The sequence below is a fragment of the Dendropsophus ebraccatus genome, chromosome 10 (assembly GCF_027789765.1).
Source record: "Dendropsophus ebraccatus isolate aDenEbr1 chromosome 10, aDenEbr1.pat, whole genome shotgun sequence".
NCBI classification, from domain to species: domain Eukaryota; kingdom Metazoa; phylum Chordata; class Amphibia; order Anura; family Hylidae; genus Dendropsophus; species Dendropsophus ebraccatus.
This window is the reverse complement of record NC_091463.1, coordinates 59,395,974-59,412,327: the sequence shown is the minus strand read 5'-3', so window position 1 is coordinate 59,412,327 and position 16,354 is coordinate 59,395,974. Positions and strand designations below refer to the sequence as shown.

The following is a 16,354-nucleotide window of genomic DNA, read 5'->3' as shown; positions in this document are numbered from 1 at the left end:
AAATCCAGACCAGCTCCAGAGGAGGTGCAGATTTCTGTGCTCCAGAAGGCACAAGTCCCGCTGGATTTACCTAAGAGACGCATGCCTCATAATAAAACCGGTAGGATGAAATGCCCCCCAAGGTCTTCCATGCTTTGCAGTTTATGGATACGTTCCCACCTTGAAACAGGACGTAGTTTTGCGGTTAAAATATGGGCGTGTTTTCATTATAATAATACGCCTTATCAAAGTCGATGATAAATTGGTCGGCAGTGCACACATAGTATAGAATAAGGGCTGTAATTAATTACAACCGTAATTGAATGAACATTCTCATTATTTAACATTTTTTAAGTCTGTTCACACATTATTTTATTTTCACTCCAAGTTACTTTCGTATTTCACATTCATTTTACTGTGTATGAACATAGCCTCAGTCTAAAGGGAGCAGCCAACAAACTTTGCTTGCTTATCAGCTGATTCCCAGTCTTATTGGCCTCATCTCCGATAATCACCCTGTGCCATTATTGGATTCTTTTCACATCATGCTTGGGTTATACTTTGCCAGCTACACTATTCAAAGCTATTAGAACCAGGAGCTTATCCTGACTTAACCCTGTTAAATACACCAGTTGCCAATATTTTGTACCATAGAAACCTATGAAAAACCTAAGAAAAACATAACAATGTTGCAACCAGGTAACAAGTACCTGTTTTTTTGCCTCCCCCTCCACGCCATATCTATAACTATGGGCCCATTCCACATCAAGTAGTAAAGTTTCTCACCACTTAGTAGCAAAGGGGATAGGACAAACCAGGATAGGACAACAGGACCCTATAGCATCTGCACAGTCCTCCTCTATAGTATGCATCCCGATGATTACATGAATCTGCTAATGCCATTTGCAGGGCAGGTTTGGGGTTTTGCACAGTTCCTTTGGGTTAATTTGGGTCAATTGCTTGGATCTAGAGTCACCATATAGAAGTATGCAATTGCTAGATAAACCTTTCTCTTCCCCAAACCTTGGCTTTACTATAAATTTTTAAGTTTTAAGTGTTTTTTTTTTCTTACGTAAATTAAGAACAGTCAAACAGTCAAAGAACAGACCTGGAAGCCAAGCTGTACAAGCACATTTATACTTCTCTTGGTTTTAGCCATTGTTTCCAATATATGCAAAATAATGAAGACGCATATAAGTCTAGACCTGTTAAGATATAATCTGGTTTCAAGTCTATTTTCAGGCTATTGTCCCTGTCTCAATTCACTTTGTATATTTCATATTAGTGGTCCATGTTTTCAGTAAACACTCTTAGACTAACCTTGTAAAGGACTTGGGAGCAGGCCAACTCATCTTATGTCTTGCAAATTAGAAAACTATCAGCGCCCAATGTATAAAAAAGCTTTAACTTTCATTTGAACTTTATGCTGTCTCTGTCTATACCCACACAAATAAAGCAAATGAATACAGACTGGTGGCTAAGTTACTGCCTGTACCATATAAAAAGAAGAAACCTGAGCCCCCAAGTTATATCAGCATGAGACTATAGTCCCCGATTAAGTATTGTATATAGGGAAATGCGAGGCCCCAGACTGACCATTTGATGCTAGACAAGATAGCATGTACATTGTTTGCTTGCATCTGCTTCAAGGGACATTCCACCACTGGAACATTTTACACACTACATTAGGGAATTGCACTAATAGCAATAGCTGAGGTCATATTAAATGCGTACTTCCCGATTAGTGCAGGGCTGATCTATGAGCAATCTATAGTACGTCCTATAGTCTATCAATGGATGGCAGATAAACTGCAATAAAGCACATTGGGTCCAATAATAGGTCTCCAGGTTATATGTGAAATTTAAACTACTATGCACCCCCGCAGCTTGTTGCTCCAGTAACGGAGATGATAACATTTATTCTATTTACGGAGCTCCTGACTATAATGTTAATAGCTGCTTCAAAAAGTCAAGTTTCCCTTAAAGCAACTTTTGGTGTCATTCTTCTTGCAATGCATTAAACCCTTTAAGACACGAGGTGCACAATGCAGAGTATCACAGCAGTGATAACATTCTCCGAGCAGCAGAGTTTCTAGCATGCTGTGTGAATTAATACTGCAACGCCAGCCCCGAATCTCCCTGTCACATGAATACAGAGCGGACCAAAAAATATCAACAGCAAAAAAAGCCTGCCATCTAAGCTTTCATGTCCACCAGCGATAAGAACTTCACAAGCTAGCGAGTCACACTAAAAGTTCCCAAAAGGCATCAGCTCCACGTTAACCCTTCCAGTCCTGGAGAAGCCCATTGCATGTCCCTGCCGCAGCAGACTGCTATAGCATCTGTTCCGTCCCTGAATTAAATGTCCTTTAATTGTCAGCTGTAGACCACGTAAAGAGACTCTCCCTCTAAAAATAGCAATAATCATTAACTTACTCTCAAAGAGGCCAAGTCGATATAGTCCAGGCTCTTGGTTGCCAGCATTCTTGCCATCTCTCATCTACTTTCAGGAGTGCATAAAAAAAAAGTTTTAGTTTTTTTTTTTTTTTTCCCAATTCTTTCCTTTTAGTTTTGCTTGCAGGGATAATATTCTGGTATCTGCATATCGAAGAGATGTCAGTGTGTGTCAGCCCATGGTTAGAACTGGAAGTGTGTGTCTCTCTGTGACAAACACAGGAAACTTCACATTCAGCACAACCCGGAAAACACACACAGAGGAAACAAATCTGTTTTTCTTTAAGAAAGAGCATTGCCGAGCTATTTGCTGGTGAAAGTGAGGGAAGGAAATGACGCTCTTGAATTCTGGGACTACAAAAGATTTATTATTCATACTTTTTATTTATTACTCTCCATCTCCAGCCCCTCAATGTCTGAACAAATGATGTTCTATTACTATATGATAGTATATAATATGGTTTGTAACTTCTACTAGTAGTTGTATTGGTTAGACAAGATCTCAAAAGTTATACTTTGTAAGGTAATTTTTTTAAAATAACTTTTTCATGAAAATAGTGGTAAAGGGATTATAGCAATAGGACACATAGGGCATTATGGAAGGTGTCTGCAAATAAAGCCCTGATCTGGGTACATGGTCGTCAATACAAAGGTATAATCAGACAAAATGATAGATAATAAACAGGTAAAAGTCCAAAAACATTAGGTCTCACATAGTAAAGCCATTGATCTCTATCCTGTCTCCACGCTTCTTGCTCCTCTTAAGCAAGCCCCCACACTTAGGGTATGTGCACACTACAGAATCCGTGCGTAGAACCTCAAGTGGATTCCGCTGCATGCTCCCACTTGAGCCCTTTCCATAGTTTCTGCTCTGGCAGATTCTGCTGATATGTCAATTATTTGGGCGGAATCTGCCTGAGCATAGAATGGAGCCTGAAGTGGGAGGTGCACAGCGGAATCCGCTGGAAGCTCTATGCGCGGATTCCGTAATGTGCACATACAGTACCCTTAGGCAGGAAGGGGTAGAGTTCCCAAGGTCTAAGAAATACTAATCCGTATACCAGAAGGGTCTAACTATCTGTCACAATGTAGTGATGTACAATAAGTTATGTTGCATTTTTAAAGCGGATTATTACTATGTTAACCCCTTAACGACATCGGGCGTAAACTTACGCCCTCGCGCCCTGGTACTTGGCGCATCAGGGCGTAAATTTACGCCCAATGTTTCCCCGATCGCTGCGTGTTCACACACAGCGGTCGGGGAAGATGGCCTGCTATAAATCATAGCAGGCCATCTTAGCTTCACGGCACGGGGGGTGGTTAACACCCCCCGTGCTTACGATCGCCGCTATAGGCTGATCAATTCAGATCAGCCAATAGCGGCGATCGGAACCTTTCCGGGTCATCCGCGGACGGCACCGACCGCCATTACTGTAAAAAGTAATGGTGATCGCCGTGCCACCGGCCCGATCGCCGTGAACGGCCGGCCGACCGTTCACGGCGATCGGGCCGGTGGCACGGCGATCAGAGTCCCACAATATAGTAAATACCTGCCCTGGACCCCTCAGCTAGGTAGCCGAGGGGTCCAGAGCAGGTATTTGTACATTACTCACCTGTCCCGGGCTCCTGATCGGCGTCTTCCGGGTTCGCGGCATCCTCGTCTTCGTTCGGGTCTTCGGCTTCTTCCGTGACGTCACGTTCGGCTTCTCTCGGCTATTTTCGGCTCCAGCGTCGGCTCTTTCCGTATTTTGCGCTCTGCTGCCCTCTAGCGGCTGATATGTGTAATACACTTATCAGCAGCTACAGGGATGTTCAGAATGTAGAATTTTTTTTTTTTTTTTTTTTTCAAATTTTTTTTTTCTATTTTCCGCACCCTATCGCCGCTGAGTGTTGATCAGCATCGCACGAAAGTGCGCTGCTAATCAGCAACTCCTCCTTTTTGGCGTAGGGTGTTTTTTTTCTATATCCTACTGCCACGGTCTGCTGATAAGTGCCGCACATAAGTGCGGCATTTATCAGCAATTCCTTTGTTGGCGTAGGTTTTTTTTTTATACTTACTGTAAAAAAACACGTAAAAAACACTACATTACACCACACTACATTGAATAAAGTTTGACACTACACCACTACATACCCCATATACCAATCCCCGTATACAAATGGCCCTCTGGGTGTTTTCGGCGTCAGAGGGATACGTTATTATTACCTCCGACACCGAAACAGCCAGTGAGGATGAATGGGGGGATCCTTCTTTCCTCCATTCATCCTCATCATCCTCATCATCCAGTGACGTGTCTGGGAGTAGCGTAGCGTACGCTGCCCCCCAGACACGTCTTTTCCGCCAGTACCGTCCCAATAAGAGATGACTGTATGGCTTGAAATTCTACAAACTGTGTGAGCGTACCTCAGGGTACACTTACAGATTTAGGGTACGTGCACACTGCGGAATGGCGAAGGATAACCCTTTGTGCATTCCGCAGCTGGCACCCGCCGGCGGACTGATGCGGGCGCGTGTCTCCACCCGTGTCATAGACTCCATGTTATGCATGGGCGGATTCCGTCGTCCATTCAAAGAATGAATACGTTGGACAGAGAGCGGAATCCGCCCGTGCATAGAATGGAGTCTATGACACGGATGGAGACGTGCGCCTGCATCACTCCGCCGGTGGGTGCCAGCTGTGGAATGCACGAAGGGTTATCTGTCGCGATTCCGCAGTGTGCACGTACCCTTAGAGTGTATGTAGGAAGGGACACCCGAATGCAGCCCCCAGATGCCCCCTCCCCCCCCATCCTCGGAGTTAGTGGGGAGATCGTTTGGGAACTGATCTTCCCACTGCTGGATAAAGGTTACCACCTGTACGGGGATAACTTTTATACCAGCACCCCCTCTTCTGGTCCCTTGCTGCCCGAGCTACTGTAGCTTGCGGCACGATCCGAACATATCAGAAGCAGTAATAGAGCCCTAATATTTAGCAGCCATGGAGCGGACCCAGCGCTTCTGGATATGAAGGACCCCGTATCGCACCAGGACAACATTTTCCAGGTGACGTCCCCCACACTGGAGAAAGGGAGACCCCAGAAGAAGCGCAGAGTGTGGCCTAACAGGGGGATCAGGAAGGACACCATTTTCCAGTGTGACACCTGTCCTGATCCCCCCGGCCTTTGCATACTGGATCGCTCCAAGGCGTACCACACGTCACTGGGGTTCTACATTATCTACATTCTGTCCCTTATTCCTATTTCAGGGGTCACGTTGATCCAGGGATTATTCTGATCGCCATTATGGAGTCGGGAAGGAATTTTCACCTGTGATGAGGCTACTGTCGTCTGCCTCACGAGGGGTTTTTGCCTTCCTCTGGATCAACACAGGTTGAATTTGATGGACACCTGTCATTTCCAACCTTATAAACTAATAATTGGCCTAATACCCCCAAATAAATTAGAATGGTCCCTTTTCCCCAGCTAAGTAGGTATGGCCGCCATTCCCATTAGAGGATGCCATGATGCAATTACAAAGCCTCTGTGCGGCCAGGACAGTAGAAACCCCCCACAAGTGACCTCATTCTGGAAACTACACCCCATAAGGAATCTAAGAAGGGGGGCAGCGGGGATATGGCCCCCTGGTGACGGCCACATTTGGGACGTGAAAATGAAAAAAATTGTATTTTTTATTTTCTCGGCACATGTTCTACGTAAGTGCCCGTCACCAGTGGGGTCCATATGCTCACTGCACCCCTTGTTAGATTCCTTATGGGGTGTAGTTTCCAGAATGGGGTCACTTGTCGGGGGTTTCTACTGTCCTGGCAGCACAGGAGCTTTGTAATTGCGACATGGCCTCCATCCTCCATTCCAGCCTCTAAATGGCGCTCTGTCCCTTTGGTGACTTGCCCTGTGCCCATATGGCACATTATGCCCACATGTGGGGTATTTTCGTACTCAGGGGACACTACCCTACGCGTTTTGTGTTCATTTTCTTTTTTAACCCCTTGTGGAAATGGAAAAAAATCAAGGCTAGACCAACATTTAGTGTAATTTTTGTAAAATTTTTACTCTAAATCATTAATCTTGTCATGTTTTTTCATTTTCACAAGGGGTTAAAAGATAAAAAAAACATTTAATGTGTAGAGCAATTTCCCCTGAGTACGGAAATACCCCACATGTGGACATAAAGCGCCATGCGGGTGCAGGGTAAGCCTCCGAAGGGAAGAAGCGCCATTTGGTTTTCGAAGGCTGGATTTGGATGGAATGGATTTCGAGGGGCCATGTTGCATTCAAAAGGCCCCTGTGTTGCCAAGACAGTTGAAACCCCCCACAAGTGACCCCATTATGGAAACTGCACCCCTCAAGGAATGTAACAAGGGGTGTAGTGAGCATATGGACCCCACTGGTGACGGGCACAAATGTGGAACAATGTGGCGTGAAAATGAAATATTACATTTTTTACACTATAATGTTGGTTTAGCCTTGAATTTATCATTTTCACAAGGGGTTAAAAGAGAAAAAAAACACACAATATGTGTAGAGCAATTTCCCCCGAGTCCGTAAATACCCCACATGTGGACATAAAGCGCCATGTGGGCGCAGGGCAAGCCTCCGAAGGGAAGGAGCGCCATTTGGATTTTGGAGGTTGGATTTGGCTAGAATGGATGATGAACGCCATGTCGCATTTACAGAGCCCTCGTGCTGCCAAAACACTGGAAACCCCCCACAAGTGACCCCATTCTGGAAACTGCACCCCTCAAGGAATCTAACAAGGGGTGCAGTGAGGATATGGACCCCTTGATGACGGGCACATTTGTGCCATGAAAGTGAAAAAATGAAATTTTTCCCTTTTCACGTCACATTGTTCCACATTTGTGCCCGTCACCAGTGGGGTCCATATGCTCACTGCACCCCTTGTTAGATTCCTTGAGGGGTGTAGTTTCCAGAATGGAATCACTTGTGGGGGGTTTCCAGTGTCTTGGCAGCACGAGGGCTCTGTAAATGCGACATGGCCCTTGAAATCCTTTTCAGTGAAATTCAGCTTCCAAAAGCCAATTGGCGCTCCTTCCCTTTGGAGGCTCGTCCTGCGCCCCCTTGGCACTCTATCGCCACATGTGGGGTATTTCTGTACTCAGGAGAAACTGCGCTACACATTTTTTGTCTTTTTTTGCCTCTTATCCCTTTAAGAAAATGAAAAATTGAAGGCTAGAACAACGTTTTAGTGTAAAAAATAAATTTTTCTTTTTTTCACGCCATATTGTTCGGAAAATCTGTGAAGCACCTATGGGGTCCAGATGCTCACCGCACCCCTTGTTACATTCCTTGAGGGGTGTAGTTTTCTAAATGGTGTCCCTTTAGGGGTGTTTTTTAGGTTTTGACACCCCAGAGCCTCTGCCAACCTGAAGTGGTACAGTCAAAAATGACCAAATATAACGGAGGCATTGAAATTCACTAGGCGCTCCCTTATATCTGAGGCTTGTGGTTGCGTCAAATAGCGCAATAGGGCCACATATGGGGTATTTCTATAAACTGCAGAAACGGGGCAATAATTATTGGGGTGCATTTCTCTGGTAATAGGTTTATAATTATGAAAAATATTGGATTACAATAAAATCTCTGCACAGAAAATTAAAATTTTCAAATTCCTTACACACTTAGCTTTTATTTCTGTGACTCCCCTAAAGGGTTAAAACACTTTCTGGATGTGCTTTTGCAGAGTTTGGGGGGTGCAGTTTCTGAAATGGGGTGCTTTGTGGGGCTTTCTAACATACAGGCCCCTCAAATACACTTTAAATCTGAACAGGTTCCTAAAAATATCTGATTTTGAAATTTTACTGAAAATTTGGAAATTTGCTGCTAATGTTTTAAGCTTCCTATCGTCTAAAAAAAATGAAAGATAGTTTAATAAATGCCGCCAACATAAAGTAGACATGTTGCTAATGCTATTTAATATATAATTTATGTGGTATAACCACTTTCTGTATACGCAAAGAAGTTTCAAAGTTGGAAAAATGCATTTTTTTACATTTTTTCACATTATTTGGGTTTTTTTCATAAAGATTTGTTATGAGTATCGACTCCAATTTACCAGAAATGTAAAGTACAATATGTCACGAGAAAACAATCTCAGAATCAGCCGGATAGGTAAAAGCATCCCAAAGTTATTAATGACTAAAGTGACACTGGTCATATTCATAAAATTTGTCTCTGTCATTAAGGCCATTTCAGGCTCTGTCCTTAAGGGGTTAAGATAGATTTTTATTTATTTATTTATTTATTTATTTATTTCTATAACATAGATGTGATCATTTCCTTACATACTTGAAAGTACTAATACTTATGTGCAGACAACCAGCAGGTAAAGAAAGTCTTATAGCAAGAGCTGTGTAGCTACCCTTTCAGTCGATGTCCAATTAATTATAGACCCTTAAAGATAATCTGTTAGCTCTATATTAGGCTTTAAGTTCAAGTACTATGTAAAGTGCTGTGGAATCTGTGTGTGTTATACAAATAAAAGTATTATTATTATTATTATTATTATTATTATTATTATTATTATTACAGTGGTGCCTTGGATTACGAGCATAATTCGTTCCGGGACCATGCTTGTAATCCAACTCTTATACCAAAGCAAATTTTCCCATAAGAAATCATTGAAATGTAGACAATTGGTTCCACACCCCAAAAATCATTTTATAATCATTATAGCAGCAGTGTGTATAGCTGAGTGTGAGTGCAACCATATTATAGCAGCAGTGTGTATAGCTGAGTGTGAGTGCAAGCACATTATAGCAGCAGTATGTATAGTTGAGTGTGAGTGCAAGCACATTATAGCAGGAATGGAGAGGATGGGAAACACAAGGACTGATAGAGACTGCAGGGAGCATGAAGGAATGAGCAGGGCAGATGTGGACACAGTAGAGCAGCACTCTCTGTCCGGGGAGAGAGGGGTTAAAGCTATAAAGAGATTACCCCCACAGTCCTGTCCCCTGATGCAAGCCCCAGCCTGAAGTGGATCTGCTATAAATTGGAAGGTGAGAGAGACTTCCTGGGTCAGAGTACTGTGCTGCAGACCCCGCTATGCAGGCCATGCCCCTCCCCCACTCACGCTCCCACCCAATACCAGGAGCTCTTAAACCAAAGCAATGCTCCTAAACCAAGCCACAATTTTTAAAAACTGTGAGCTCTTCTTGCAAAACGCTCTCAAACCAAGTTACTCTTAAACCAAGGTGCCACTGTATTTCTATTAAGTGTCAAAAAGGTGGCACCCAGCTGGAGCATGCATGCCTCCTCCTCCCCCCTCCATGCCTTACATGAATAATGCAAGGTTCAGCTTCTAGCTCTGAGCCATATACATCAACCAGTCTGATTTTCCAGAGACACTGTGCAGCAATGGACATCACATAAAGGCATGTTTTGCTTGCATACTATGATTGCAATGCAGCTCCCACCTCCTGAGAAGGGAGAAAATGTTTCAGTTTCAGTGAGCAGAAGGCTTTAGCCATCTTCTACTCCCCGGACAACCACTATAAAGCGTACCTGTCAATACAAATACAAATAACGGGGAGAGATATGAAGATACGGCCATGGCGAATGTTATCCACTCCCCAGTGATTCGCTGATTCCAACACTTCAGCCCGGGGCTTTTCTGTAATACAGTGGTTTTGAGCAGTGACACCCACTACGATCAATAACTTTTGACATGTCTGATGACATGTCAGAAGTTATTTATAAAGAACTACTCTTTAAACAGGTAGGAGACAAATTGGCTGTATTCTGCAAAAAGCAGGTGGTAAATAATAAGCATGTTCATTACTTGGCTGGTCGTAATCAATTATGGACGTTATTTTATACAGTTTTTGCACTGCCTGCCAGTTTCCCATTGACTTCAGTGAAGGGCATTATTACATAAAAAATACAGTCGTAAGTTGCGACTAGAGATGAGTGAAGCAGTCAAAAATTTGTTTCACCAGGTCCGCGAATATTGGCTCGGAATATTCGGGAATCGCATGCAAACAAATCTCATTAAACAGCCAAATTATAGTAGCTACAATAGTAGCGATTTTTTTCAACAATTGTTGTTGTTACAGTGTCAAAAGTTGGGAAATTTAAAAAAAACTCTCAATCAGTCAGTCAATCATTCAATTTCCGCCATGGACAGCAGTGGACATTGGTGGACCAGCGGCGTAAAATGACACATTCTCCCAAGACAGCAGTGGGCGTTGGTGGATGAGTGGCCAAGTCAGAGACCCTGGGGGAGGGGGAGGGATTGCTAGGCTCACTAGGAGCTCTCTTGCTGAAGGCCTTGTCAAGCAGAATTGGGTTTGAGACACCACAGGAGACGGGGCAGAGGAAACATCCTGACCTTGCCATGAAATGGTGGTGGCACTACTTGCTCCTTCCAAGTGACAGTGCTGTAAGATAACATGTGCGTCCACCATCATTTGAATTTGGAATGAATCTGTGAATTTGTTTTGTAGAAAAAAGCGAATTGACAGCGCAATTCCCTTCGCTCATCTCTAGTCACGGCCATATTTTTTCTCTTATTTTATGGTGTGTGAACATAGCCTTACATCCAGAATGTTTCTAAATTTCCACCAACGCAGAATCTGTTGTCACTATACAAGAAAATATTAATCCCTATAATGTATCAAAAAAATAGTTATGAAGTTAAATTGAAATTAAAAATGTAATTGTGAAAATTTTTGGAATGATATGTTGTTTTTGGAGTTTGCCATTCGAAAAAATTGACATGCAAAGTTTATTCTACAGGTTAAAAGTAGCGATGAGCAAACTTTTGAAAAGTTCGGTTCGATCCGGTGAACTTTCGTGAATTTCGAATCCATACGAACCGAACCTAAAATATACCTTGCTATAACGGCTGAATAATTGCAGCTACAATAGTGGAAGTCTGATAGGGTATAGTTTCGTTTAGTTGCAGTTGCTATTACAATGAAAAAAGTGGAAAAAATCAAAGTGCAAAAATAGTGAAAAAAAAATTAGCCAAGTGATTACACAGGGCATAGGACACAAAGTTCCTTGAACCCCGTAGGGTGGAAAACAGATAGTGGAACCAGTAGCAGTAATAGTACTGTATTGGACCCAGTATGGTTGAGAACAGGATTGACTGAGGAGGAGGAGGCAGTAGCACTTGATTGCACCCAGCCCAGTATGGTTGAAAAGAGAGTATTTGAGGAGGCGGCACCACTTGATTGCACCCAGGCCAGTATGGTTGAGAACAAACTATTTGAGGGGGAGGAGGCAGTACCTGATAGCACCCAGGCCAGTATGGTTGAGAACAGACTATTGACAGAGAAGGAGAATGTTCAGCCTTGGAGTGGTGGCCTGGGATTCCTCGCTGATGATGTTGTTCAGCGCACTTTCCAGAACACAGACGAGTGGGATGATGTCATTGATCCGTCCTCAAAAGGGATCAACAATTGGCTGGAAATGTTCGAAGAAACCTGTGCACTATGAGGTTTATCACATGTGCCATACAAGGTGTATGACTTAGCCCTGCCTGCTGCACTGCAGAGACAATGTTCCTCCCTTTGTGGGCTACAACACTTCCCACCCACACTTCTCAACTTCCCACCCAAGTATATCTGAGTTGACCTGGGGTCAGCCATTCATATATCTCCTACCTGATGGTCCGGAGGAGCTCCTGCCCACTGTGGCTCCATTCACCCAGACCCCTGAGGAAGTCCGAGGGTACGGATGGAACGCGTGGGGCTCTGTAGTCGGCACCCCAATCTATCCCTGTTCCCATTATATGGTGATATACAGCCTTGGTCATTTTCTTTCATATCCACATATTGATCTCATCTTCTACCACTATCTACTTCTATTACTCTATTGTTGTGTTATTGTGTTATGGTGGTTTGCTTTATAGATACATTTATATCTTTTTGCGCTGTATTTTTGTATATAACAGGGATATTGTATGTATTGTACATGGGGTTGCCACCTTGGATAACATTATACCTTGTGCTTTCCCTGGAGTATTTTTGGGATTTTTAAATGTTTTTAATGGGGACCCTCTTATTTGTATCTTTGTACCTGATTCAATAAAGTACTTTTATATATCTAATATTCTGGTGTGCCGGTGTACCATTATAGTACATGCCTATTGCTCTTTTTCTATGGTCCATTCACCCAGGCTCACAAAATTGAGGACAGCCTGAGAGTGCCGGGCCTGACATCGTTGGTAAGACACTGGGGCAGGTTGGACTGCAGTCAAAGCGGCGGATGGTTGCAAGGTGGTGGAGGCAGAACTGGCCCCCTAAAGCACTGGGGAGGTGACAGTGGCAAGAATGGGCTAACTTTCTAATGGTCTTCTGCGAGGATGCTGACCCAATGGGCAGTAACAGGCATGTACTGCCCTTGCCCATAATTTAAGGACCAGACAACAGCACTGGGGTGCACGGTCTTGGACAACAAGAATCCCAATGAGTCGCCAACATTTTTCTACACAACCGTGCAGTGATGGGACTTTTTTTTTTCCTGGGACAGCAATGGGACTTTTTTTGGACTGTTTTTTTTTTTTTTTTTTTTTTTTTACTTTTTTTTGTTGTTGCGGCTAAATGGGGTTCTCCTATTATTTTGTGAAGCTTTATTGTAAAGATATAAACTGAGATTTTCACTTAATAAAGTAATCAGCTTGAACACTGAAGTTGCTTTCATGTGTCTTGGTTGATACACACAGACAGTTGACACATTACATTTTTTTTTTCTTTAATTTAGGGTTTTTTTTTATTTTCAAAGACAAAGAAAATTTACGGAACAAGTGGGAACACGGGACTGCAAGTCCCTATAAGGGGAGAGGGGAATACAGGAGAACGTATACATGCACACAGTGCAGTAATGCAATTGCAATCATAAAATGGTAACATGGAACAAGAAATAGTACTAATGATAGTACTAATGTTCGAAAGGCTGCAAGATAATGGGGCCAAAGTGTTGGTAGGTCTTATCCAAGCACGGCACAAGAAGTAATGTACTACCACGTATGAACTGAACTTCAAAAGAAGTAATAGAGAAACGAGGGGGAAGAGGAAAGGAAACAACAGACGAGACAAGACAACAAAGGCTGGTCGGGTGACTGCTGTCCCTGACGGCAGAGAGGGAGGGACATATGTTCTAAATATGCAGGTATGAGGGATCAATCCTAGGAAGTCGCTGTTCTGTAGGAATCAGAGTCCTGAAATACGAGCCATTGTGATGCGTTTGGGCTATCTCTGCAAACCAGTCATCAATGGTTGGGGGGGTCAGTGGATTTCCATTTCCGGGGGATAACAGTTTTAGCGGCTTGGAGCAAATGGCGTGCCAGTGACCTTTTAAAGCGTGATTAGGCCGTTGGAAACATGAAGAGTAGTGTCGCTTCAGAGGTATTGGGGATAATGGTGCCACTGATTTCTCTAATAAGGCGCTATTAAGGACTGTTGACCAGAATGTCTGTAGTTAGGGCATCCCCACCAAACGTGTGTCATGTTGCCTCCCACGCCTCCACAACGCCAACATATATCAGGGACTGAAGAGTACCATTTATGAAGGGCAGCTGGGACCCGGTACCAACGGGATAAAACACATTACATTTTTGATTAGGCAGCACCAAGGTATATCTGAGGAGACTAACTTAAGGTATCACCCTAACAGGGGTGACAGCACACATCTTGATATTCACAGAAAACCAGGATACAAGGGATTAAAGGAGTAATAATCCCTTGTATCCTGGTCTATTCTGTGATTTTATTTGTTATTGTTATTTTAAATAGATTCGTTCCAAACTTTCTCAAAGTTTGGTTTGGTTCGGTTCGGTTCGCTCATCCCTAGTTAAAAGGACAGCATTTGTAGACTTTGTTTTATGTTACCCTTAAAAAAAACAAAAAAAAATCTATATTTCCATGTCCTGACCTCTGTACATTTGTTGTGAGAGAGAATTGTTTTGCACTGGGATCTGTAGTTTTGACACATGCAGCAATATCAATCCTAAAATTATTCTTACATTGCTATGTACTGTGGCATCTAATGGGTTATATGGCTGTAATAGAAGTGATTTCTGACCTTGCTATTGCAGTAGAGTGTCCGCCACAATAAACAGCTTAGACTATCTGACAACTACATGGGTTTAGCTGTTGGATGTATATGATGTATCCAGTATTGGACTGGGCCACTGGAGGACCCGAGGATCCTCCGGTGGGCCCCCTCCCCCACTTCCACTGACCGTCCAGCAGCTGGGACCCTCAGACAGTCTTCTTCCTTTCTATCGGGTGCTCTCCACACTGTGAGGTTGAGGACCTTTAGGTCATGTGATCAGGTCCTTCACCTTTTTCTCTCTCTGTGCAGGTCCTGCTTTGTCTCCTGTGTCTTCTGATGTTCAGTCCTCACCCTGCACTACAGTGAGCAGACTGAACATCAGAAAACTGGGCCCCTCTCCCTCTATGGGCCCCTAGAGATGCTGTGGGCCCCGGCATTTGCCCAGGTAAGCCTTGTGCTGATGCCGGCCCTGGGTACTAGTATGATCTTGGAGGTGCAGGAGGATGAAGGGAGGAGTAGTATGATCATGGCAGGGCAGGAGGATGAAGGGGTAGTAGTATGATGATGATGGAGGGCAGGAGGATAAAGGGGGTTGTAGTATGATGATAGAGGGGCAGTAGGGTGAAGGGGGTAATAAAATGATTATATGGGGTGCAGCTGCATCATATGGGCACAAACTACCAGTATATACAGTCAGTCATTGGAGTGCTATCTCTATAGCCTACTCTAAGTGGGGGACAAGGGAGTTGTCGCAGATCCAGATAAATCCAGGATTAAGTCAGTATGTTGCTTTTTACCAATTTTTCTTTGGTGGGCCCCAAGGATCATTTCCTCTGGTGGGCCCCAGGTATCCCAGTCTGATAGTGTATCAGTATAAGAAGGCTGGGGTATATAATGTATGGTGTATTAGTATAAGAAGGCTGGGGTATATAATGTATGTATCAGTATAAGAAGTCTGTGGTATATAATGTATGGTGTATTAGTATAAGAAGGCTGGGTATATAATGTATGGTGTATCAGTATAAGAAGTCTGGGGTATATAATGTATGATGTATCAGTATAAGAAGGCTGGGTATATAATGTATGGTGTATTAGTATAAAAGGGCTGGGTATATAATGTATGGTGTATCAGTATAAGAAGGCTGGGGTATATAATGTATGGTGTATCAGTATAAGGAGGCTGGGGTATTTAATGTATGGTGTATCAGTATAAGAAGGCTAGGGTGTATAATATATGGTGTATCAGTATAAGGAGGCTGGAGTATATACTGTGTGGTGTATCAGTTTAAGAAGGCTGGGTATATAATGTATGGGGTATCAGTATGAGAAGGCTGGGGTATATAATGTATGGTTTATATAGGGTATATAATGTATGGTGTATATGGGGTATATAATGTATGATGTGTATGGGGTATATAATGTATGGTTTATCAGTATGAGAAGGCTGGGGTGTATAAGGTATGTATCAGTATAAGAAGGCTGGGGCATATAATGTATGGTGTATATGGGGTATATAATGTATGGTGTATATGGGGAATATAATGTATGGTGTATATGGGGTATATAATGTATGGTGTATATGGGGTACATAATGTATGGTGTATATGAGGTACATAATGTATGGTGTATATGAGGTACATAATGTATGGTGTATATGAGGTACATAATGTATGGTGTATATGAGGTATATAATGTATGGTGTATATGAGGTATATAATGTATGGTGTATATGGGGTACATAATGTATGGTGTATATGAGGTATATAATGTATGGTGTATATGAGGTATATAATGTATGGTGTATATGAGGTATATAATGTCTGGTGTATATGAGGTATATAATGTATGGTGTATATGGGGTATATAATGTATGGTGTATATGGGGTATATAATGTATGGTGTA

General features: G+C 42.9%; 1 protein-coding gene across 2 annotated transcripts in view; it reads right to left on the bottom strand.

The window, feature by feature from the left end:
- Positions 1 to 16,354, bottom strand: part of NRK (Nik related kinase) — a 212,176-nt gene that overhangs the window by 183,174 nt on the left and 12,648 nt on the right. Inside the window, exon 1 of one of the 2 annotated variants that reach the window (XM_069942940.1) lies at positions 2,416 to 2,654. The exons of the other annotated variant lie outside the window; for it this stretch is intronic. Within the exon in view, the coding sequence (XP_069799041.1) occupies positions 2,416 to 2,472 (57 nt within the window). The 5' untranslated portion in view covers positions 2,473 to 2,654. Of the gene's footprint in view, positions 1 to 2,415; positions 2,655 to 16,354 lie in introns of those variants that run through there. 2 annotated transcript variants of the gene reach the window in all.